The sequence below is a fragment of the Leptinotarsa decemlineata genome, unplaced genomic scaffold, assembly GCF_025532065.1.
Source record: "Leptinotarsa decemlineata unplaced genomic scaffold, Ldec_3_MD MMD2_tig00026307_RagTag_RagTag, whole genome shotgun sequence".
Classification (NCBI taxonomy): domain Eukaryota; kingdom Metazoa; phylum Arthropoda; class Insecta; order Coleoptera; family Chrysomelidae; genus Leptinotarsa; species Leptinotarsa decemlineata.
The window spans coordinates 1,724,292-1,743,589 of record NW_027412681.1 but is presented as its reverse complement, the minus strand read 5'-3'; the positions used below and the strand labels follow the sequence as shown (position 1 = coordinate 1,743,589).

The window sequence follows — 19,298 nt, the reverse complement described above, 5'->3', positions numbered from 1 at the left end:
TACAATTGATTTTTACTTTTTTGAATAACTGCACTGACAGTCTACTTCTTGAAACTTTACAATTGATTTTTGCTTTCTCAAATAACTGTATTGACAGTCTCAAATAATTGTATTGACAGTCTACTTCTTGAAACTTCATAATCGATTTTAGTTTCTTGAATAACTAACTGCATTGATACTTGTCTTTTTCTTGAAACTTTACAATTGATTTTTACTTTTTTGAATAACTGCACTGACAGTCTACTTCTTGAAACTTTACAATTGATTTTTGCTTTCTCAAATAACTATATTGACAGTCTACTTCTTGAAACTCCATAATCGATTTCAGTTTCTTGAATAACTAACTGTATTGACACTCTACTTTTTTAAACTTTACAATTGATTTTTACTCTGAAATTGATTTTTATTTTCTTAAATAACTGTATTGACAGTCTACTTCTTGAAACTACATAATCGATTTTTACTTTCTTGAATAACTAACTGTATTGACACCCTACTTTTTGAAACTTCACAATTGATTTTTACTTTTTTGAATAACTGTATTGAAACTTTTCTTCTTTTTCTTGACCGCCTGTCGAAAGACGGATGACATTTTTTGTGGAAAGCTAAATTCGAATCAACACGCCTGTTTTCGATGCACTCGTGGGTATTACGAAAAGTTATTTTAGTTCTTGTAAATGTGTCAACGCCTCACTAATGCCTGATACTATATACCTGGTAATAAACAGAGTGTTATAATATATCCGATTACTTTTTTATTTTTAGGACAGTATTGTCACAGTTTGTCGATGAGAGAGCTTTGAGCATGAGATGCGTGAAATATATCAACACGAGATGTGTCGTTAAAAGTGTTTACGACGTAATGGAGCAAAGAGTAATGTCATTAACATTTGGTTTATAGGGAACTCTTGTGACTTCCAGAAGTTCAATGAGTATTTAATAATAATAGTGAGTTCATGTTTTATAAAGCTACTAAATACAGATATTAAGTAACACAATACAAACAGATCATTATAAATGGTTGATAATGTGAATTATATAATTATTATTTTCAAGTAAACTCTATATGAAGTCGACATGATAAACGAAAAAAAAATCTGATTAAATATTTCAATGAAGTTATAAAATTATTATGTCGGGACTAGTGTTAGGTGAATTATTATTCAGACGAACATAGCGTTTATCAATAATGAAATTTATTAACAACAAGACACAACGACAAACAAAACACGAATAAAAAAATTACAGGGTAACCTCGAGGAACTAACGCTAAGTCTCTTCTCGATCAGCGAGGAAGCTCTAGAATAGAAAATAGTTCTTGGCCGAAATCTCAGAACAAAATGAATTGCCTCGGCTAAAAATGTATTCAAAGTAACTCGAAAAATCACCATTGACAATGGTCGGGGTCATAAATATAGTCTAGAAGAGGCAACCATTTGGGCCCCAATTTCTTGTCTTAATCGATGAGTAGCTACTCGAAATATCCTAAGTCGTGTCGTTCTATATATTCATCTGTTTTTCAGCAATAAACGTTCTTTCGAGAGAAGAGAGCATTTCAATGATATGCAATGAGAAAATACGGAAACGATAAGTAAAAATTGAAATAAAAGAATTAAAATAGAACCCCAAGCAGATGGATATTTTGGACGACCGCTCGATAATAGTGTTATAAAAAGTTAATTTCCTAACAAAAATTTATAATACAAAATGAAAATCAATAACGAATATTTATAATACAAAATAAAACTCAATAAAGACATAAAATATTTCTGAACTAAGTAGTTGTACGAAAAACCCTACAATTTCAATGTTATTTCGTACAAAAGTTGAACACATTTTCCTATTTTTGATAAAAATTCAATTTTCTAGCAATTTTTCTTGAAATATATGTAACATGTTCATTGAAATTCAGTTTATAATATTAAAAATATTCAAAAATACACCTGAATATTAAAATTTTGAAACAATTACAATATTTTTTATTTTCAATAGGTCAGGAATTTTGTGTTTGCCGGTGTGAAAGTAAACAGAATTTTGATTTACTCGGATTCAGTTTCAATTCTTTGAAATTCAATCAGTTTTGCATACATTTAATCTCTTTGTGAAGAATAAATAATTCCACCCAACGAATTTACTATTACATACATCAATCTGTCATCTGCAAATAGTTGTATTTTACAATTTTTATAATTTCACAAATATCATTTATGTGAGGAATGAATAGTAGGGGTCCCAAAACAGACCCTTGTGGAACACCATGTTTTGTTGAAAAAGTGTAGATGCTGATTAACGAAGCGATGAAAAATCAATTTTTTTTCGTATAACACAAGATTTTTACTATATTTTTCTCAAGGTTGCTATCAAATACCTAGAAAAAGGTGGTTTTGAAAGCTTCGATAGAAAACAACTAAAGGTAATGAAAAAAATTTGGCCAGACAATGAATTGATGTTAAAATTGACAGCTAAAGGCTTTAGGGACCTCGGCACTTGGTGAAATAGGATAAGGTATCCACATTTGTGACAGCAAAAAGATAGAGTACCACAAGGCTAAGTTCTTGATACAATACTCTTTAAAATATATGGGAAATATATGAAAATTCCTTTCTTTCCACTGTATACACACAGAAGGAGCAGAATCAGTTACCCACATTCAAACCGCAAAGAAGTCTAGGAGGAATCAGAGCAGTCTAATGACTATGCCAAAGAAAGATACGATAGTACTAAGAAAATATTTTGAATTGAAATTCGAAACATTCCCCTGTTCCAACATCACTCTACAACTGTATCTGAATGCAAGTGCGGCTGGAAATTAACTACTTCTCTGGCTGATACCACAACAAACCTTGAATCATATCCGATAAATATTTGTAGTTTTCCCTGCACGGTATGCTACTCAACCGCTTTGGGCATGGTTTGTCAGATGTGAATGTTTCTACTTCACTGTAGTTGAGATAGATCCTGTCTCAGAAGAAGATTCAACAAGCTATGATGACCCTAGTCGAGCGCAGCCGAAAGAGCCCGAATAATTACCCAGGCATTTGGTACTATTCGACGTAGGTCTGCGAAAATTCGTTTCAGATATTTTAGCCTCGAAGATGAGCCCCAAAGTGGTCGAGCAACAGTAATCTAGGACGATTATTGCGGTTTTTGATAGTTTAAAACGTATCGGAAAGATCAGAAAGCTCGATAACTGAGTGCCCCACAATTTGAACGATCAACAGAAATTTTCACGTTTCGAAATCTGTTCTTCTTTGCTTTAGCGCAGCCAAAACGAATCTTCTTTGGATTGAGTCGTCACGTGTGATGAAAATAGATCTTCTACGACGATAGGAGATGTTCAGGACAGTGGTTGGACATCGATGAGCCACCCATAGCACTCTCATTCACGCCGGTTGGAGGCCGGAGTGGACCGGATGTCTACGTGGGAGTGCTAAAGTGGATTTATATAATACATATCCCCATTCACGCCGGTTGGAGGCCGGAGTGGACCGGATGTCCACGTGGGAGTGCTAAAGTGGATTTATATAATACCTATCCCCATTCACGCCGGTTCGAGGCCGGAGTGGACCGAATGCCCACGTGGGAATAGGAGTGAATCAGTTTTACGATATATACGTAGAAAAAATCGAAATCAAACAGGAGACGACGTGATAAAAAAGTTCGAGTGTTTTTTATAATAAAAAAAAGTTTGACATAAAAGGGGTGGCAGCATTGCTTCGAGCAAGACTGCTGCGCCCCCCCTCCTCCCGACGGAGCTCCTGTCAATATTGAAAGGAGGAGAAGCAACGTCCAATAAATCTAGAGAGAGAGAGACACTGATATATTACACTCCAAAATAGATTCATAAAAACGGACCAAATTTTTGAAATAACTCAATAGTAATATTCATTTATACAATATTCGAAATAATAATAATAATAATCATTATTATAATATATATTTCATTGTCCGAAAAAAAAATCTTGTTGACAAAGTTAGTGAATAAATATAAAAGAATACATAAATGTCATATGAACATTAAAATATAGATGAAATATAATGTGAACTTAAGTATAAAAACACTGAATAAAAAAAAACAATGGTTCAAACATACATACACATAAAACGCTAAGTTAAAAATGATCGGTATATAACTCAGTCAAACTGTAATAGAGTCTACTACTCAAAATTTCTTTACTCATTTTTCTGTAGGCACCGATTGGTATCAATATTTATCTCTTTAGTGTAACTAGGCAGATGGTTATACATCTTCACACCATTGTAAAATAAGGAGTCCTTGACCAGAGAGTCGCAAGGTCTCTAATATGGATAGCTCTTCCATGAGTAATGTTTACTGCATTTATTCAGCGACACCACTACAGAAACAATAAGCTACACATCATGAGCTTATTCAAGAATGCTGTTACGATTACCATCAACAAATGGAGGTACCATAATTGAAAACATCACTGAAAAACGTACGTCACTGCAAACGTAAACTGCCGTACGAATTCTTCGGCACGTTGTATGTTTTTTATGAAGTTCACTTGTAAGGACGGATCAATCCGAACGGGATCATTGAACATATTTATGAAGATAACAGGAGACATCAAAGTGCCGTTTTATCATACATTTAGAGTTTGATCAGTACCTACGATTCTTACTTGAAATCTTCAACCGCGTCAGGGGGCTTCTTCCCAAACGTGTTAACTCTGAGTTCTTTGTACCGATGTATTTATCATAAACGATAACCATTAAAAAAAATAGGTAAAAAAAATAAAACTTCACTTAGATGGCCATGACTTCAAATCTAGATGTATTTTTCAATGCCGAACAATAACACAAATGTCATTTTGGCATTTCAATGCCTAAATGACATTTCCCGAAATTTTCCAAAATAAGAGTAGGTACTTTACTCTTGTCTCGAAATCAAATATTTGAAGGCTTCCCGTATATTACGTGTGTCTCAGTGTATTTTTTGGTGCATGTTTAGTTTTAGGGAATGCACAAACTTTTATCAAGAATAACTTTTTGTCGAAAAACCCTTAATAAAGAAGTTTCCGATATGGTGCATACTTTGGGGATGACACTGTATAATTGAACTATGAATTATACTTTTATAAATACATTGCGCAGATTGTTCACGTTTTTCATGTGGTCGCAATTACTCAATAAAACCACTTCTGTTGTTCTCATCACAAGAGATGAATAATATTACAAAGAAGAACATTAAGTCAGACTTATCACAGCGTTTTATTGGTATGATCATTAAGTCGTAATTCAAAGCGTGACAAGCAAGTTATTCATAAATCTGTTTATCACACCCATTCTAATTAGAGATTAATGAGATCATATATCAATTCCTAATAGAATTCATACGTTTTGTAATAATCCGCAGCTATTGCATTTCTTTACTTCGTATGTCATTGCTTTATGTATTGATTATCATTTGTAATCGATTGAATTTGAATATTTGCGGCTAAGATATAACTGTTGATATGTTGTTAAAAGCAATAGTTTGTTGAAAAACAGCTCATTTTTCCTTTCAATAAAGATTAAACCTATCTCTCTTTTTATTGCATATCAACGACTTATTGGAAAAAACGAAGAATACCATATACAGGGTGTAACATAAGTACGTTAAAGTATTCAACTGACGTATTCCTGAGACAATTTTAAGAAAAAAAACTCTATATGAACTTGTGTCCGGAAATGCTTCGTTTCGGAGATACGGGGTGTTGAAATTGAATTTTTTTTTTCGCTTTTTGAAAATAACTCTTGCAAAAAATAAGTTATTCGCACGGGGAAATCATAATTTCGTATTGATTTTCATGTAACATCTAGAGGGTGCTGCGTACGCTGTCACTATTTATTTCAGATTGCCCTAACTTTTTTGACAGTAAACTTTTGGCACTTTTCATGAGAAAACCTAATTCCCACACCTTTTCCAGCTAAAAAAGGTACACCACCTCAACAATGCTGGAGGTGATCGTTTTCGAAATATTTACAATTTTCTATATCGATGCATATTACTTTATATGCCAAATTCAATTTCAATAATTTTTGTCACTCTCCGCTTACAAATTAAGTTAATTAAATTGAGTAGGCTATGAAAGTTTGTTTATAAAAATAGAAGTTCGCTGTCACATTTTTAACTATTAATTGACAAATTCACAGTTCGGAGTTTATAAAGTGATTTTTTGGTACCATGGCCGACGTTACGAATTCTGAAACGGCCGATATGGTTTTCACATACGGCTTGGCTGATGGAAATTAAAGCGAGGCTAGACGCATCTATCAGGAAAGGTATCCCCAACGCGTGACTCCTTGTGCAGCGACATTTGCGAATCTTTTCCGGCGACTTTTCGAATCTGGAAGCTTTGAAACAAATTCTGTAGTAGGACGGCGACGAACTACAAGAACTGTAGAATTGGAGGAGGCGGTTCTCGAAGAAATTAGTGAACATCCAGAGACAAGTACAAGAAAAATTAGTCAAACGTCAACTGTGAGTCACATGACAGTTTACAGAATTTTAAAGTAACAGTAATTATATCATATTCAGCGAGTCTAGGCACTTACGCTACGTGATTTCCAACCACGTATCGAATTTGCTCAATGGCTTCAAAGAAAAGTCGAACAATATCTGCAAATTTTATCGAAAATCCTCTTCACAGTTGAGGCTAATTTTTCAAGAAATGGTATCATGAACTTCCATAACAACCACATCTGGGCGGAAGATAACCCACATGTGATAACGCAAACTCATTTCCAAGACAGATTCTCTTTTAATGTATGGGTAGGCATAATTGAGTGTTATACATTTTTTGGTACACGAGCTTCCCCAACTTATGGAAGATATTCTCATTGGTCTCCGAAATCACTCTTGGTTTATGCACGATGGAGCTCCTGCTCGTTTCAGTGTAATAGCAAGAAATTATTTAGACGTAGCATATCCCCAACGATGGATAGGAACAGGAGGCACTGAGCATTGGCCCCCGAGGTCACCGGACCTCAATCCCGTCGATTTTTTTCTTCTGGGACACCTAAAATCACTAGTTTATGCTAGCCCCATTGAAAACGCGAAAATGTTGAGGGATCGCATCATAGCTTGTTGCGAAACGATAAGAAACACTCCGGGCATTTTTCAACCGGAAAATGTTCAAGTGACTTGGCACATTTGGTACATATCAGAAATACGCGTCGGACTGTGGCTGCTTATCATCATCTTTGTATATTCAGTTGTACATAGAACTTTAGTTGGCCCACACCTGATGGCCGTTCTGTGTATTTGCAAAGCTAACCTCTGGATGGTGACCTTATCAAAATTTGTTGAATCTTTTTTAAGCGACTGGATTCATTGCAATTCTAAGTTAACAACTCCAACGAATTTAGTTCAAATGTGGTAGACTCTTGGAACTTATCTGGATCCAAAGGCATGATAATTTTTCCTAAATTAACAACAGCTGAGATAACTTGTTGATGAATATGAACTTTTTGAAGTATTATCAAAGTTATTGTGATAACTATAAATTGTTTTGCTTCAGAACTAACCAAAGAATTGGAGGAAGTTATCAAAGGGGAAAACTTCGTTTTATCCATGAAACATATCAAGCCAAGGAAAAGATCCAGAGGAATAATGGAAACGTTATTTGCTGTTGAATTTCCGGGAGCCAAACATAAATTTTCGCTGTTGCTAGATAGAAAAGTCAACAAAGGTGAGTATTATATGCCATATGTTATGAAACTATTCGTACATCTTTTTCCTATTCATTTTATCAGAAATACCACTTTCTGCAACAGACAGTGGAGGGATATTAACCCCTACCAGGTGAGGTATCGTCTGTGGAGGTAACAGTCCTCGCAAAAGATTCTTGGGCAGGGGAAGTAGATTCTGCATTATGAGAGGGTACAGATTTTTCTTGTGGAGATCAGCAAAAGTTTACAATCAAACGATGAATCGAACACCAGGAGCAAAAGAGCTCTGCAAGGCTGGATCTGATTTATTGTCAGGTATTGGTACTGATTTACAGATCCCTTTATATGGGGGGGTTGTTTTGGTTATTGAATTGAAAACTATGCACCTTGAATATTATCCAACCCCAACACTGACCAATCAACTAGAACCTCTACCATCATGGCTGCTGCAGAGGATCTACGAGCTACACATTCCTGCCTGGATAGAGGCAGGTCGAGGATAGAGGTTACTTAAGAGGTTCAGGAGATTTACAGCATTGGAGGGTACAGTTGGTACCGTACCTATTACATATCCCGAAAGAGGTCTCATACTGAACTCAAAACACATGGAATTCCTTTGGTTTCGAAAATCAAGTGGACCCACCCTTACCATCATTTTCTTACTTTCAGTGATCGTGGAAACATCTGAAAACAACAAGAAACGCTCCCAGTATTTCATCGTCGACTCCCTCCATGATGAAAGTGCAATAAAGTCCCTTATTCTTGCTGTGAATCAAACGCAACCTGGCGCACATGCTACTTTGTACCTGGATTGTACTTCATATGGAATGGTTGCTCTACCGGAAACTCTGAGAGATATGTTCAGCAGCATAAAGCATCCTAAAATTGAAGTGGTGAGTATGACAAAGCATTCATTTTAAAATTACGGTATATTGAAATACTAAGAAGATATTAACGTCCTGTTTTGCCATAAAAGTTGAAGTTCTTAGGTTGAATTGCAACCTCTGGTGAAGGGTGCAATAGACAAAAACTGAGCTAGAACATACTCAGGTGATGAGAAATGGACAGAAAAAAATGCGAAGCAAGTCAGAGTCAAAGTTTTCCCATAGCACGGGATGAAAGACCCTATGCGCGTCCCACTGTCCTCCGACATTGCTCGTAAGCCACATCATAAAAACATCATGAAAACACCTCCACTGTTCATACTGTACAAAGTTTGACTGAAAAATAACAGGATTTTTGGTGTAACTCGCTATGCCCTGAAGGTCGTCTATGTTCAAAAATGATTAAAAATGGCGTAAGAAGGTTGATTCACTAAGAAAAAACCTAATGACTGAAAGAACTAACAATGAAAGATAGCAAAGTTTGTTTCGGAAAAGTTTCTTACTTTCAATTAGGTGCTATGTAAAATTTCAAGAGGTAAATAGAGATGTCATCAATAACCCTCGTGGCTGATGTGACTGTTTCGAAATGACAAAAATATATCTTGTTAGAAACAGTTTCGATTGAAAACATAGGATTCGATACTACAAAACCTAGGCACCGAAGGTGGATGTGGCAGAGCCGGGATCAACAATTCCACTAGCCGCGTTGGGTAATTTCTTTTGAATCAAATTATTTCCTTACACAATCATGAAATTTCACTCCATCAACATAGCCTGGGACTGCTAGAATCTATGAATGGAAGGCTTTTTGTCCGATTTGAGACCAAAATCTTTCAGCAACTTTGATGGCCTGAAACAAAGTCTCTTTTCCACAGATACTTCTACAGGAAGTGTGCAGTTGACTTGACCAGAAGTACGCGGCAAAATACCACTGCACTTCGCTTTGAGGTTTTATTAAACATAGAGGTCTAGAAATATACTTCCTGAGAACTCTTTCTTTTAAAAAACGGTTTTCCGCTGAAATAAACCTACTGAGACTAGGAGACCATAATAGAGAGGACTGGATCCTGCGGGAGAAAGAAATGTTAAGAGCAGATAGTTGTTGGTTCACAGATGGATCAAAAACACCTTCCGGTTCTGGTGCAGGTGTTTCCAGTCGCAGACCCAGGACAGAGTTATCTACCTGCCTAGGAACTTACGCGAGTGTATTTCAGGCGGATATTTAAGCTACTGAATTGTGTGCTGAGAGATTGGATCAATCCAACCTCACTCACAAGTCAATAAAAATATTTTTGGGCAGTCAAGCGGCGTTGGAAGCTCTTGGCTCCCACCGAGCAAAGTCTAAATTGGTAGCAAACTGCAAAAAAAGACTCTTCTCGATAGGAAGACTGAACAAATTGTCTCTGGTCTGGATTCCTGGCCATACTGGCCTGGAAGGCAATGAGGTTGCTGACTCTCTTGCAAAGGAGAATGCTGCAAGCGCCATCATTAGACCAGAACCTGTCATTGGCATCGCTTTGGGCTTTGCCAAACAAACACTCAACACCTGGATGGGAAGAAGAGTTATGGACTTCTGGTAGAATCTTCCAGGATTGGCTCACTTCAAGGCGTTTATTCACCCTTCGAAGCTTTATTCCAAACAGTTGTTGGACTACAGTAGGGATGAACTACGATGTCTAACAGGCCTTCTTACAGGTCACTGTCATTTAAATCATCACATACAGAGACTTGGACTGTCGGAAGAGAGTGTGTGTTGCCTCTGTCTGGAAAATGATGAAACTGCAGAGCATATACTTTTTGCCTACCCTGCTGGGGACCGAATCAGGTTCTTTGAGTTCGGCAGATCCGTACTCTCACCATCTCTCCTGAAAGACCACTCACCATACAAACTAAATGGCTTCGTTAAGAAGCTGGGTTTATTTGGCCGAGTGTGAATAGGTGTGAGCCACAATAAACCCTTATGGGTTGCGGTGGAGGGTCGAATAGACCCACTCACTTTAGACTTACCTACCTACCTACCTAGGGGACCATAGAATGAACAATTCAAAATATCGAATTCATACGGATGTTTTGAAAGTTTTGCCACTGGGATGATCAAAAAGAGTGTGGGTAGTTAGCAAAGATATTTTGCGTGATACATTTAAGCAAGGTGAGCGAGTGAGGCGTTGAACAAATGCACAGCTTGTTATCGATTAGTTCCTTACTCCGTTGCTCTGAAGCCAGCTGAGATCGGGTGAGCGAGTTGTCCGGACTTCTATAGTCAACGTATTATCTGTGTCTCTGTTTTTGGTTCACATCGTAGCCTTCTTCTTTGTTCTAGTTATCCTCGAAACATAATATTTCTCTTCTCAAATATTACAGATAATGCGAACTTTCTTCTTCGTGATTGTTTTCATATTTTCGCGTTTCCCCTCAACTTACTTTCATCTAAAAACATATTCACGTGCTCGGTGTTCGTTGAGCCTAGCCAACAATACAAACTTCATCGTATCGATCAGAAATTTGCCTCGGGAACAATTACAACGCTTGTACTAGTATTCTAGAAAGCCGTAACATAAAATCCCGTTACTGCTGATTTATTGAGTCATATTCAATAAAACGTATTCTTGAAAGTGAAGTAACTTGTCTTTCCATAAACGCCGTTGAATTTACGACCCTCATTTGACCACAGAGGTTGCAGGCTGCTGCGTATTTCTTGTTATTGTTCCGTACTTACACTGCTAAGATCTTAAAACATGGGCTGCCGTGCCTCTGCATAATACAGCTAGTGTTATTCGTCTATGAAAATAAACAGCTATATCCAAAAAACTCCGAAATACATACTTACGGTACTCGGTGTGAAAATACTTTACACCACCCTTACTCTCGCTTGCGTCTGCGTCAGAATTCCCCAAAATACTTGGGTATTGAATGCTTCAATAAAATAACAACTTTTATAGGGATCAATAAAAGTAGAACTGTAATGAGGAATGAACTATATTATGGTTTCTTGTTGGATAACTGCTTCTGCAGTATGGATGAATTTCTTGCTTTCAGTGTTTTTTTTTGTATCTTGGGAGCTGTCTGACTTGTCCATTTTGTCCAAGTCTCCAGAAAACACTGCAGCTTTTTGGGCTTATTGCGTTTATTCTCCCATCTTTTTTGGGAAAGAAAGTTTTTGGCTTTCTACTACTCCATCTGATACAAAAAAAAATGGATGAGAGAATCTTCCAAAGAAAGGAAGGATTAATCAATTTGGAAGATTCTCTCATCCATTTTTTTTGTATCAGATGGAGTAGTAGAAAGCCAAAAACTTTCTTTCCCAAAAAATTAATCACTCCTAAAAATATAACCCTTTCAAATCTCCCATCTTCTTATGACATCCATTCCACCAGTCTCGTTACCTGTACTATTTTGTACAGGTTCCGTATTGGATGTTCGCCATATTCTTCTGAGCGTAATTTTAAACGTCCATATATTGCCTCCCTCCTGTGATTCAGTGCCTCACATTCGCATAAGATGTGTAGAGCTGTTTCTACCCCCTCGTTGCCTAATCTGCAGCTGAGGTTTCCGTTGTACAGCCCCATTTTATTCAGGTGTCCTCCAAGCGGACAATGACCGGTTAGTAAGTCTGTAATTATTCTGAGCCGATCCTTACTATATCGAAGTAGTTCTTCGGTTCTTTTCTCGGACGGTTGCCTAATGAAGGTTCTACTGTGTTTGTTGCCAGGTACTTTTTTCCAGTACTATGTGTGCTTCTTATTGGTCCATGTCCTAATCTGGTTTCGTACCAATGATTTGGGTACCCCCAGAGCTGGTTCAGGACCTATGTATGAAGTTGATGATCTGAGTCTAGCGCATTCATCAGCTTTATCATTACCTGTAATTCTTGAATGTTCTGGCACCCAGTACAAAGTTAATTCGTACCTGTTCGCAAGTTCATTCAGTTCTACATGGCATTCCCAGACCAGTTTTGATGTCACCTTCGGGTTTGTCAGAGCCCCTAGTGTGCTCTTGCTGTCTGTAAAAATATTGATCCGCTCATTTCTTTGAGGTCTCAATTCAATAAGTCTTGCACACTGCAAGATAGCATACACTTCCGCCTGTGGTTTAGATTTCTATCCGCTCGGTATATTCCAGCTCTCGTTCCATGTTTGGTCTTCGATCCATCTGTATACCAGCTGTTTTTTCCAAACATGTTTTCGGAATGACTAATGGTGTCATGTGGTCCGTGCACATATTCAATATGTGCTTCTCCACTTGTTCCGAAATTTCTGTTCGGTCCGATCTTTTGTAGTTCGGTGAGTGTTCCAGTCTGAATTGGCCCATCCTGGCCTCCCCCATTATCACAAAGTGTAAAGAAGGTAGATTCAGGAGTGTCTCCAATGCAGCTGTTGGGGTAGTTCTCATTGCTCCCGTCATTCCCCAACATGCAAGTCTTTGCACCTTGCCTAGTTTGTTGATGGCGGTCGCCTGCTTCATCTTTGGCCACCAGACCAGAGATGCGTATGTTATCATGGGTTTAACCACCATCGTGTATAGCCAATATACCATGTCTGGTTTTAGCCCCCATGTTTTTCCATAGGTGCTTCTGGCGAGCATCAGTGCTACCTCCGCTTTCCTCTTTATCCTGTCCAGTGTTGGTTCCAGGTCAGTTTGGAATCTAGGATTACTCCCAGATATTTAACCATCCCCGACACTTGTATTTTTTCACCTCGATGTTTTAGAGGTCCCCTTCGTTTTAGTCCTCTTAGTGAATGCTACTATGGTCGATTTGGATGGGCTGGATGATTGATTCTAACGACGTATTATCAAATGCGCCCTCAATGTCCAAGAATGTAGCTAAAAGTACTTCCTTGTTTCTGTAAGTATATTCTACTTTTTCTGTTACCCGACATAGAGCCATTTCTGTTGACTTACCTATCCTGTATGCATATTGGTCTCGATGAAATTGTCTGATAGCCAGTGATACGTCCCTTATATGCCTGTCAAGTAGTTTCTTACCGTTTTCAACGCAAATGACATGAAACTAATTGGTCTCAAAGCCTTCGCCGAGTCCTGTCCGATTTTCTCAGGTTTCAGAATGAAGGTGGCCCTGATCAGTCTCCAAGTTTTTAGTATGTCCCAGTGCTAAGCTTGCCTTGAGGATTATACACAATTTTTTGAAAAGTACTTCCGGTCCCTTTTGAAGCATTGCTGGGTATATACCATCAGGTCCCAGCGACTTTTAGGGTTGAAATGAGTTTACAGCCAATTTAAGTTTCTCCATATCTATCTTTCAGTGCTTAGATAAATGACATAGAGTTTTTTATACATGTAGTCTTTTTGAAATTTGTTCAAGATCAAACATTTGTGTTTATCTTTTAGCGTTTTACTTTTTTGACTAGTCCAATATGTATTTAATCTTGTTATTGTGTATGTGTGAACATTTCAGTGATGAATAAAACTATTTCTATTTCTACCATTTCTATTAATACGTATGTATCTCTTCTCGATAGTTTTCACTTTTGATTTCTGTTAGAGTTTTGAGTTCCTTCCCTGCTTGGGGCTTCGTTCACGAGATGGAGTTGTTACTAGTTAACAATCTATCCCGCTGTATATCGATATAGCGGAGCCGTGTTGAAATCAATCGAGTCCCAGACACTTTGCTGTCTGGGTAGGATGTTTCCCGTACTGACGAGAGGTAATACCTCGAAACCGCGGTCTGCAGGTGATCTACTTGAATAATTTCAGCATGGTCTTGCTGCTGGATGAACGAGAACCATCTGCGAGACTAGCCTCTATGAGGAATCTTACATACCACGCCCTACTGTGTAGGTAGTTGGGATCAAACTATCATTGCCAAATGTCTGGTTCACCAAAACGGACAAAACTTTGAAACAACCTAATGCATTCCTTGACAATAGGGACTGTTGAGTTTGTAGTATCTACACAACAAATTTTCGTCTACAGCCTACTACAAAGTCAACAGATATACAGATTCAGTTCTCTGCTTGATTCTTGATCATACAGAGAAGAGTGATCAATCATATTTATTTAAGGTATGAGCGGGCAATGAACTTGACTTGGTTTTTGACCTGAACGAGGTGACGATAACTCTGTTCCTGAGTTAGGATCCATTCAGTAGCCGAATTAGAACAGGCAATATGACTTAGGAAAGAGAATTTTAAGATCACTCTAGATAGACCGTTGAAGCGTACTGTAGACCTCGGCAAACAAATCCGAAAAATGTTTTGGCGTGGTTATCCACGGCGGTGGAAGTTTACACCCGTTTCTCAGTTGGATATATTATTGAAAACCTATGTTTGGAATGTCTGAAAGATCTCTATAGTTTTTATTGTACAAAATCAGTTTCCACTTTAACCAATACCTCTACGATACATTTCATCAGTTCGGACTTCCATAGTCTAATATGATATAAATTGATTTGAAATCCCTTAAAGAATCTGCAGAAAATCAAAAAGATTAGCTGAAAAAACAATTTTATTCAGCAAAAAACTGAAATTACAATGGATAACATACAGGCAACAACCAAACAAAACCAAAACAATTTGAACTATTAAAAAATTTTAAAAATTATTAACAAGACAAAAAAATAAAAAAATGAAATTAAAAGATTCCAAACCAAGTTACTTTACGATGTTTCGATTGTTAGCATCCACAATCGTCTTCAGGTGATAACTGGACTTATTCCTTCGAGATCTGACTGTTTATAGGTCATTCAACTGTCCTCTCCTCCCTCTCTCCGCTTCATTGATTTGTTAGCGGGAGCTGACCGTTTGGCGGGAATTGGTCGTGTTCCGCTTGATTAGAGGTTTTCATATGTTACGTATCTCTACGCTAGCTTGACTAAATGCGTTGTTGAACAACATATATGCGGCTTAATTAAAATTTCTTCTAAGCCAGTGTTCCTCCTCGTGGATGATTTCAGCCTAAGCCCACTTGATGTTATGTTGATGCTATTCTGCTATTCCGGATTTGCTGGTTTCTCCTCGCTGTGTGTGTTTCTTGTGCTCCGCAATGCGAACTTTCAATGGCCTTTTAGTTTCACCGATGTATGATTCTCCGCACTCGCAAGGTATGCGGTAAATGCAATTCTTGGAACCGCAGTCCGCGTTTGGTGGCTTGGTTTTCGTAAGACTGCTACGGATAGTGTTCCCAGATCTGAAGCAGATGTAGGGAAGTACAAGAACTGGTTGTGGCGGCTTCTCTTCCTTGTGGAGTTCTTGCTGTCTTCTAGCTGAAGCCTGTTTCACCATCATTCTGTTGAAGATCATTTTTGATGATGCCTAGTTCTTTTTCGAGACCTTCCTTCGTATTACAAAGCCCAAAAGCACGGTCTAATAGAGTCTTGATGATTCCTCTTTTAGTCGATTGTTGGTGGTTGGATTCGTGGTTCAGATACTGTCCCGAGTGAGTGTGTTTTCGATATACAGATGTTTTTCATTTAGTGTAGGTCCTCTTCACCAATACGTCCAAGAATGGCAATTCGTTGTGGACTTCCTTCTCCATTGTCGAAGTGATGGAAGGACTTACGTTTTTGGTGCGCTTCAGGAAAGTATCTAGTTCCGCATTTCCATGGTTCCAAATCATGTAGATGAAGCCCCAGATCCGGGGCTTCTTGGCAGCTTGTTCAATGGCCAGAGTTTCAAACCTCTACATATACAGTGCTAGTCAAAAGTCCCCTCCCCCCCTCGTATCTTTGGAACGGGTATACTTCTAATAATGAAATTTGGAGGGTAGAAATAAACGGATGTAGGCTTATTAACTGGTCATAACAGGTGACGCAATAGTCATAAATGACGTCACAAGGCCACTATGACCAAAAATTTTTAATGGGACCCTATGGCAAGTGACAGCTCGTTTAAAAGGTATTGAAAATACCTATTCAGTCATACCAATTTTGTTTGGGTTTCGGCTGATTTTGATTGATAAATTGAAGAAATACGAAAATTATTGTTTCGCATTTAATTAATAAAGATTTTAAAGTACGCCTCTGGTTCATTGTCAAAAAGGTTGACGTGTTTGAATTATCTACTTGTCAAAAGTGTTTATACCTTGAAAATTTACCTAAGCTATTGTTTAACGAGACGTTTAAGTGTTTACATAGGCAAAATGGTACGTACTGTAGCCGACAAAGTAGCAGCTATCTTAATAATTGGTGAATGTAGAAATAATTTCCATGCAGCGGAACGACTGTTTAATGAGAGGTACCCCGATCGCCCTATATCGAGGATTTATTTGAGGGAGCTTCTTCGGAAGTTTGAAGCATCAGGTAGTGTTCAAGATGCCAAACGATCTGGTCGACCAACAATTAGTGACGACAAAAAAATTGACATACTTGGAGAAATGGTAGTGAACCCTACTTCTTCCACAGCCCAAGTTGCGTCTATCTATGAAGTCAGTCAAAGGACAGTACATAGGGTGTTGGCTAAAAACAAATTTCATCCATACAAATTAAAACTTTCAGATGATGACCCCGACCGAAGATTAGAATTCTGTGAAACTATGTCCGATAAAATGAACCAACAACCAGGCTACATACAGACAATTTGTTTTAGTGACGAAAGTACTTTCTTTCTCAATGGAAATGTTAACACTCAAAATGTGAGGTATTGGAGTGACACAAATCCTCACATCTTTCGTGAAAAACATACTCAATTTCCAGAAAAAGTAAATGTTTGGGCAGGTATTTTGGGAAACCACATAGTTGGGCCTCTTTTTCTCAATGCTAACTTAACCGGTGAATTGTATCTGGAGATGTTACAAACTGATATTGAGGCGTTAATTCTTGAAATTCTAGAAGATAATCCAGATGAATTCGACAACTTGGAAATAACGTTTCAACAAGATGGTGCTCCTGCACACTATTACGGTGCAGTAAGACGTTACCTAGATGAAGAATATCGTGGTAGATGGACTGGACGACGAGGTTCGATCGAATGGCCAGCTCGGTCACCGAACCTTACACCATTAGATTTTTTTCTATGGGGGTACTTGAAATCTAAGGTTTACGCTACAGCACCTGACAGTATTGCCATTCTGAAACAACGAATTGTTGAAGAATGTAGGGCAATTTCCGCTGACACACTGGGACGAGTACGACAAGAGTTTAGCAATAGGATGCATTACTGCCAGGAAGTAGATGGAGCACATTTTGAACACTTATTATAAGAACTGGTTCTTAAATCTTTATTAATTGAATGCGAAACTATAATTTTCGTATTTCTTCAATTTATCAATCAAAATCAGCCGAAACCCAAACAAAATTGGTATGACTGAATAGGTATTTTCAATACCTTTCAAACGAGCTGTCACTTGCCATAGGGTCCCATTTAAAATTTTTGGTCACAGTGGCCTTGTGACGTCATTTATGACTATTGCGTCACCTGTTATGACCAGTTAAGAAGCCTACATCCGTTTATTTCCACCCTCCAAATTTCATTATTAGAAGTATACCCGTTCAAAAGATACGAGGGGGGGAGGGTACTTTTGACTGGCACTGTATATTGGCTATAACCGGTGAAAGTGGCGATTCTATTGACAGTCCCGCATCTTGCTTGATAAAATTGCTTTTTCAGCTAATCTTTTTAATTTTTTACAGATTCTTTCAGGGATTTCAAATAAATCATATCATATCAGACAATGGAAGTCGGAACTGATGAAATGCAACACGAAACATTGTCAACCACCATCAAACACACTAATGACAAATAAATGAAAAAAATGATGAATAAACAATCAACTCACTTTTTCAGTATCACGAAAGAAGATATCCCGTGGAAATCGACGGCCACAGAGACCTACGGATGGTTTTGAGTAGAAACGATTGCCCTCTGCCATTGGACACTGGCATCAGCAGTAAATTCGATGAGATTTTCTCCGATGACTTCCTCAGTAACGGACTCAGTGATGATCCGAATATATTAGCTCAGCAATCATCGGTACCTTACAGAGGAGATATTCCTATTCCTTTGATGCCCACATTAGATGATTGTAAGTGACATTCTTAATTGGAAAAAGTATGTTTCTTCATAACCGATAACTCCTTCGGCATTCTAAACCGAATGGGAATCGCTTTTTTTGACTGCAGCTTTCACGGTGAGACAACTAGACGGAACCATTGCTGATACATTTTTGTTTTCAGCTGGAATCCTCAAAGCACTCAATTCTCTCATAACAGTCGTTAATCTAGAAGTAAAAAGGTGCGAAGCTACAACACAAGCCCTTGATCATCTTCGAAGACTCATTGAACAGTGCCAAGCCTGCAGGAATCCCCCTCCCACTATCGTTGCTACTTGTGACAGTCACCCTCCAGGATGTTATCCAGGAGTCAGGTGCCGTAACACTCCCGCTGGACCTATTTGTGGACCGTGTCCTCGAGGTTATGTCGGAGATGGTGAGTAGTACTAATTGAATCGTTTGAATGTAAACTGTAACGTTTTCAGTACTATTTGAGTTGGAGGGCGATTCAGTGTGCGTGAGGGATGTGATTGCTTTTTGTTTCTTTGGTAATTCGATCTTGTGAGCTGGAAAAAGGTGTAGTTTTCAAACTACTTTCAAAGACGTTTTTGTTTGAAGTTTTTTAAAATCTTTTATATCATTTACTAAACAAATCATTGAACAGAAACATCTCCTAGCAACACCTACCACATTCCATTTGAAAGAAATTGTAGGGCCCTTTGAATGATATGTGCTAGGTATTGCTAGGATATGTTTCTGTAAATTTGTATAGTAAATGATATCAAATAATTCATAGAA

At 37.9% G+C, this 19,298-nt stretch overlaps 1 protein-coding gene across 1 annotated transcript in view; it reads left to right on the top strand.

Moving 5' to 3' along the window:
- The window catches only part of Tsp (Thrombospondin), a 54,797-nt gene that overhangs the window by 6,222 nt on the left and 29,277 nt on the right, over positions 1-19,298 (top strand). The window contains exons 2-5 of the mRNA XM_074181299.1: positions 7,524-7,694; positions 8,344-8,567; positions 18,296-18,533; positions 18,685-18,936. Of these exons, the coding sequence (XP_074037400.1) occupies positions 7,524-7,694; positions 8,344-8,567; positions 18,296-18,533; positions 18,685-18,936 (885 nt within the window). The remainder of the gene's footprint in view (positions 1-7,523; positions 7,695-8,343; positions 8,568-18,295; positions 18,534-18,684; positions 18,937-19,298) is intronic.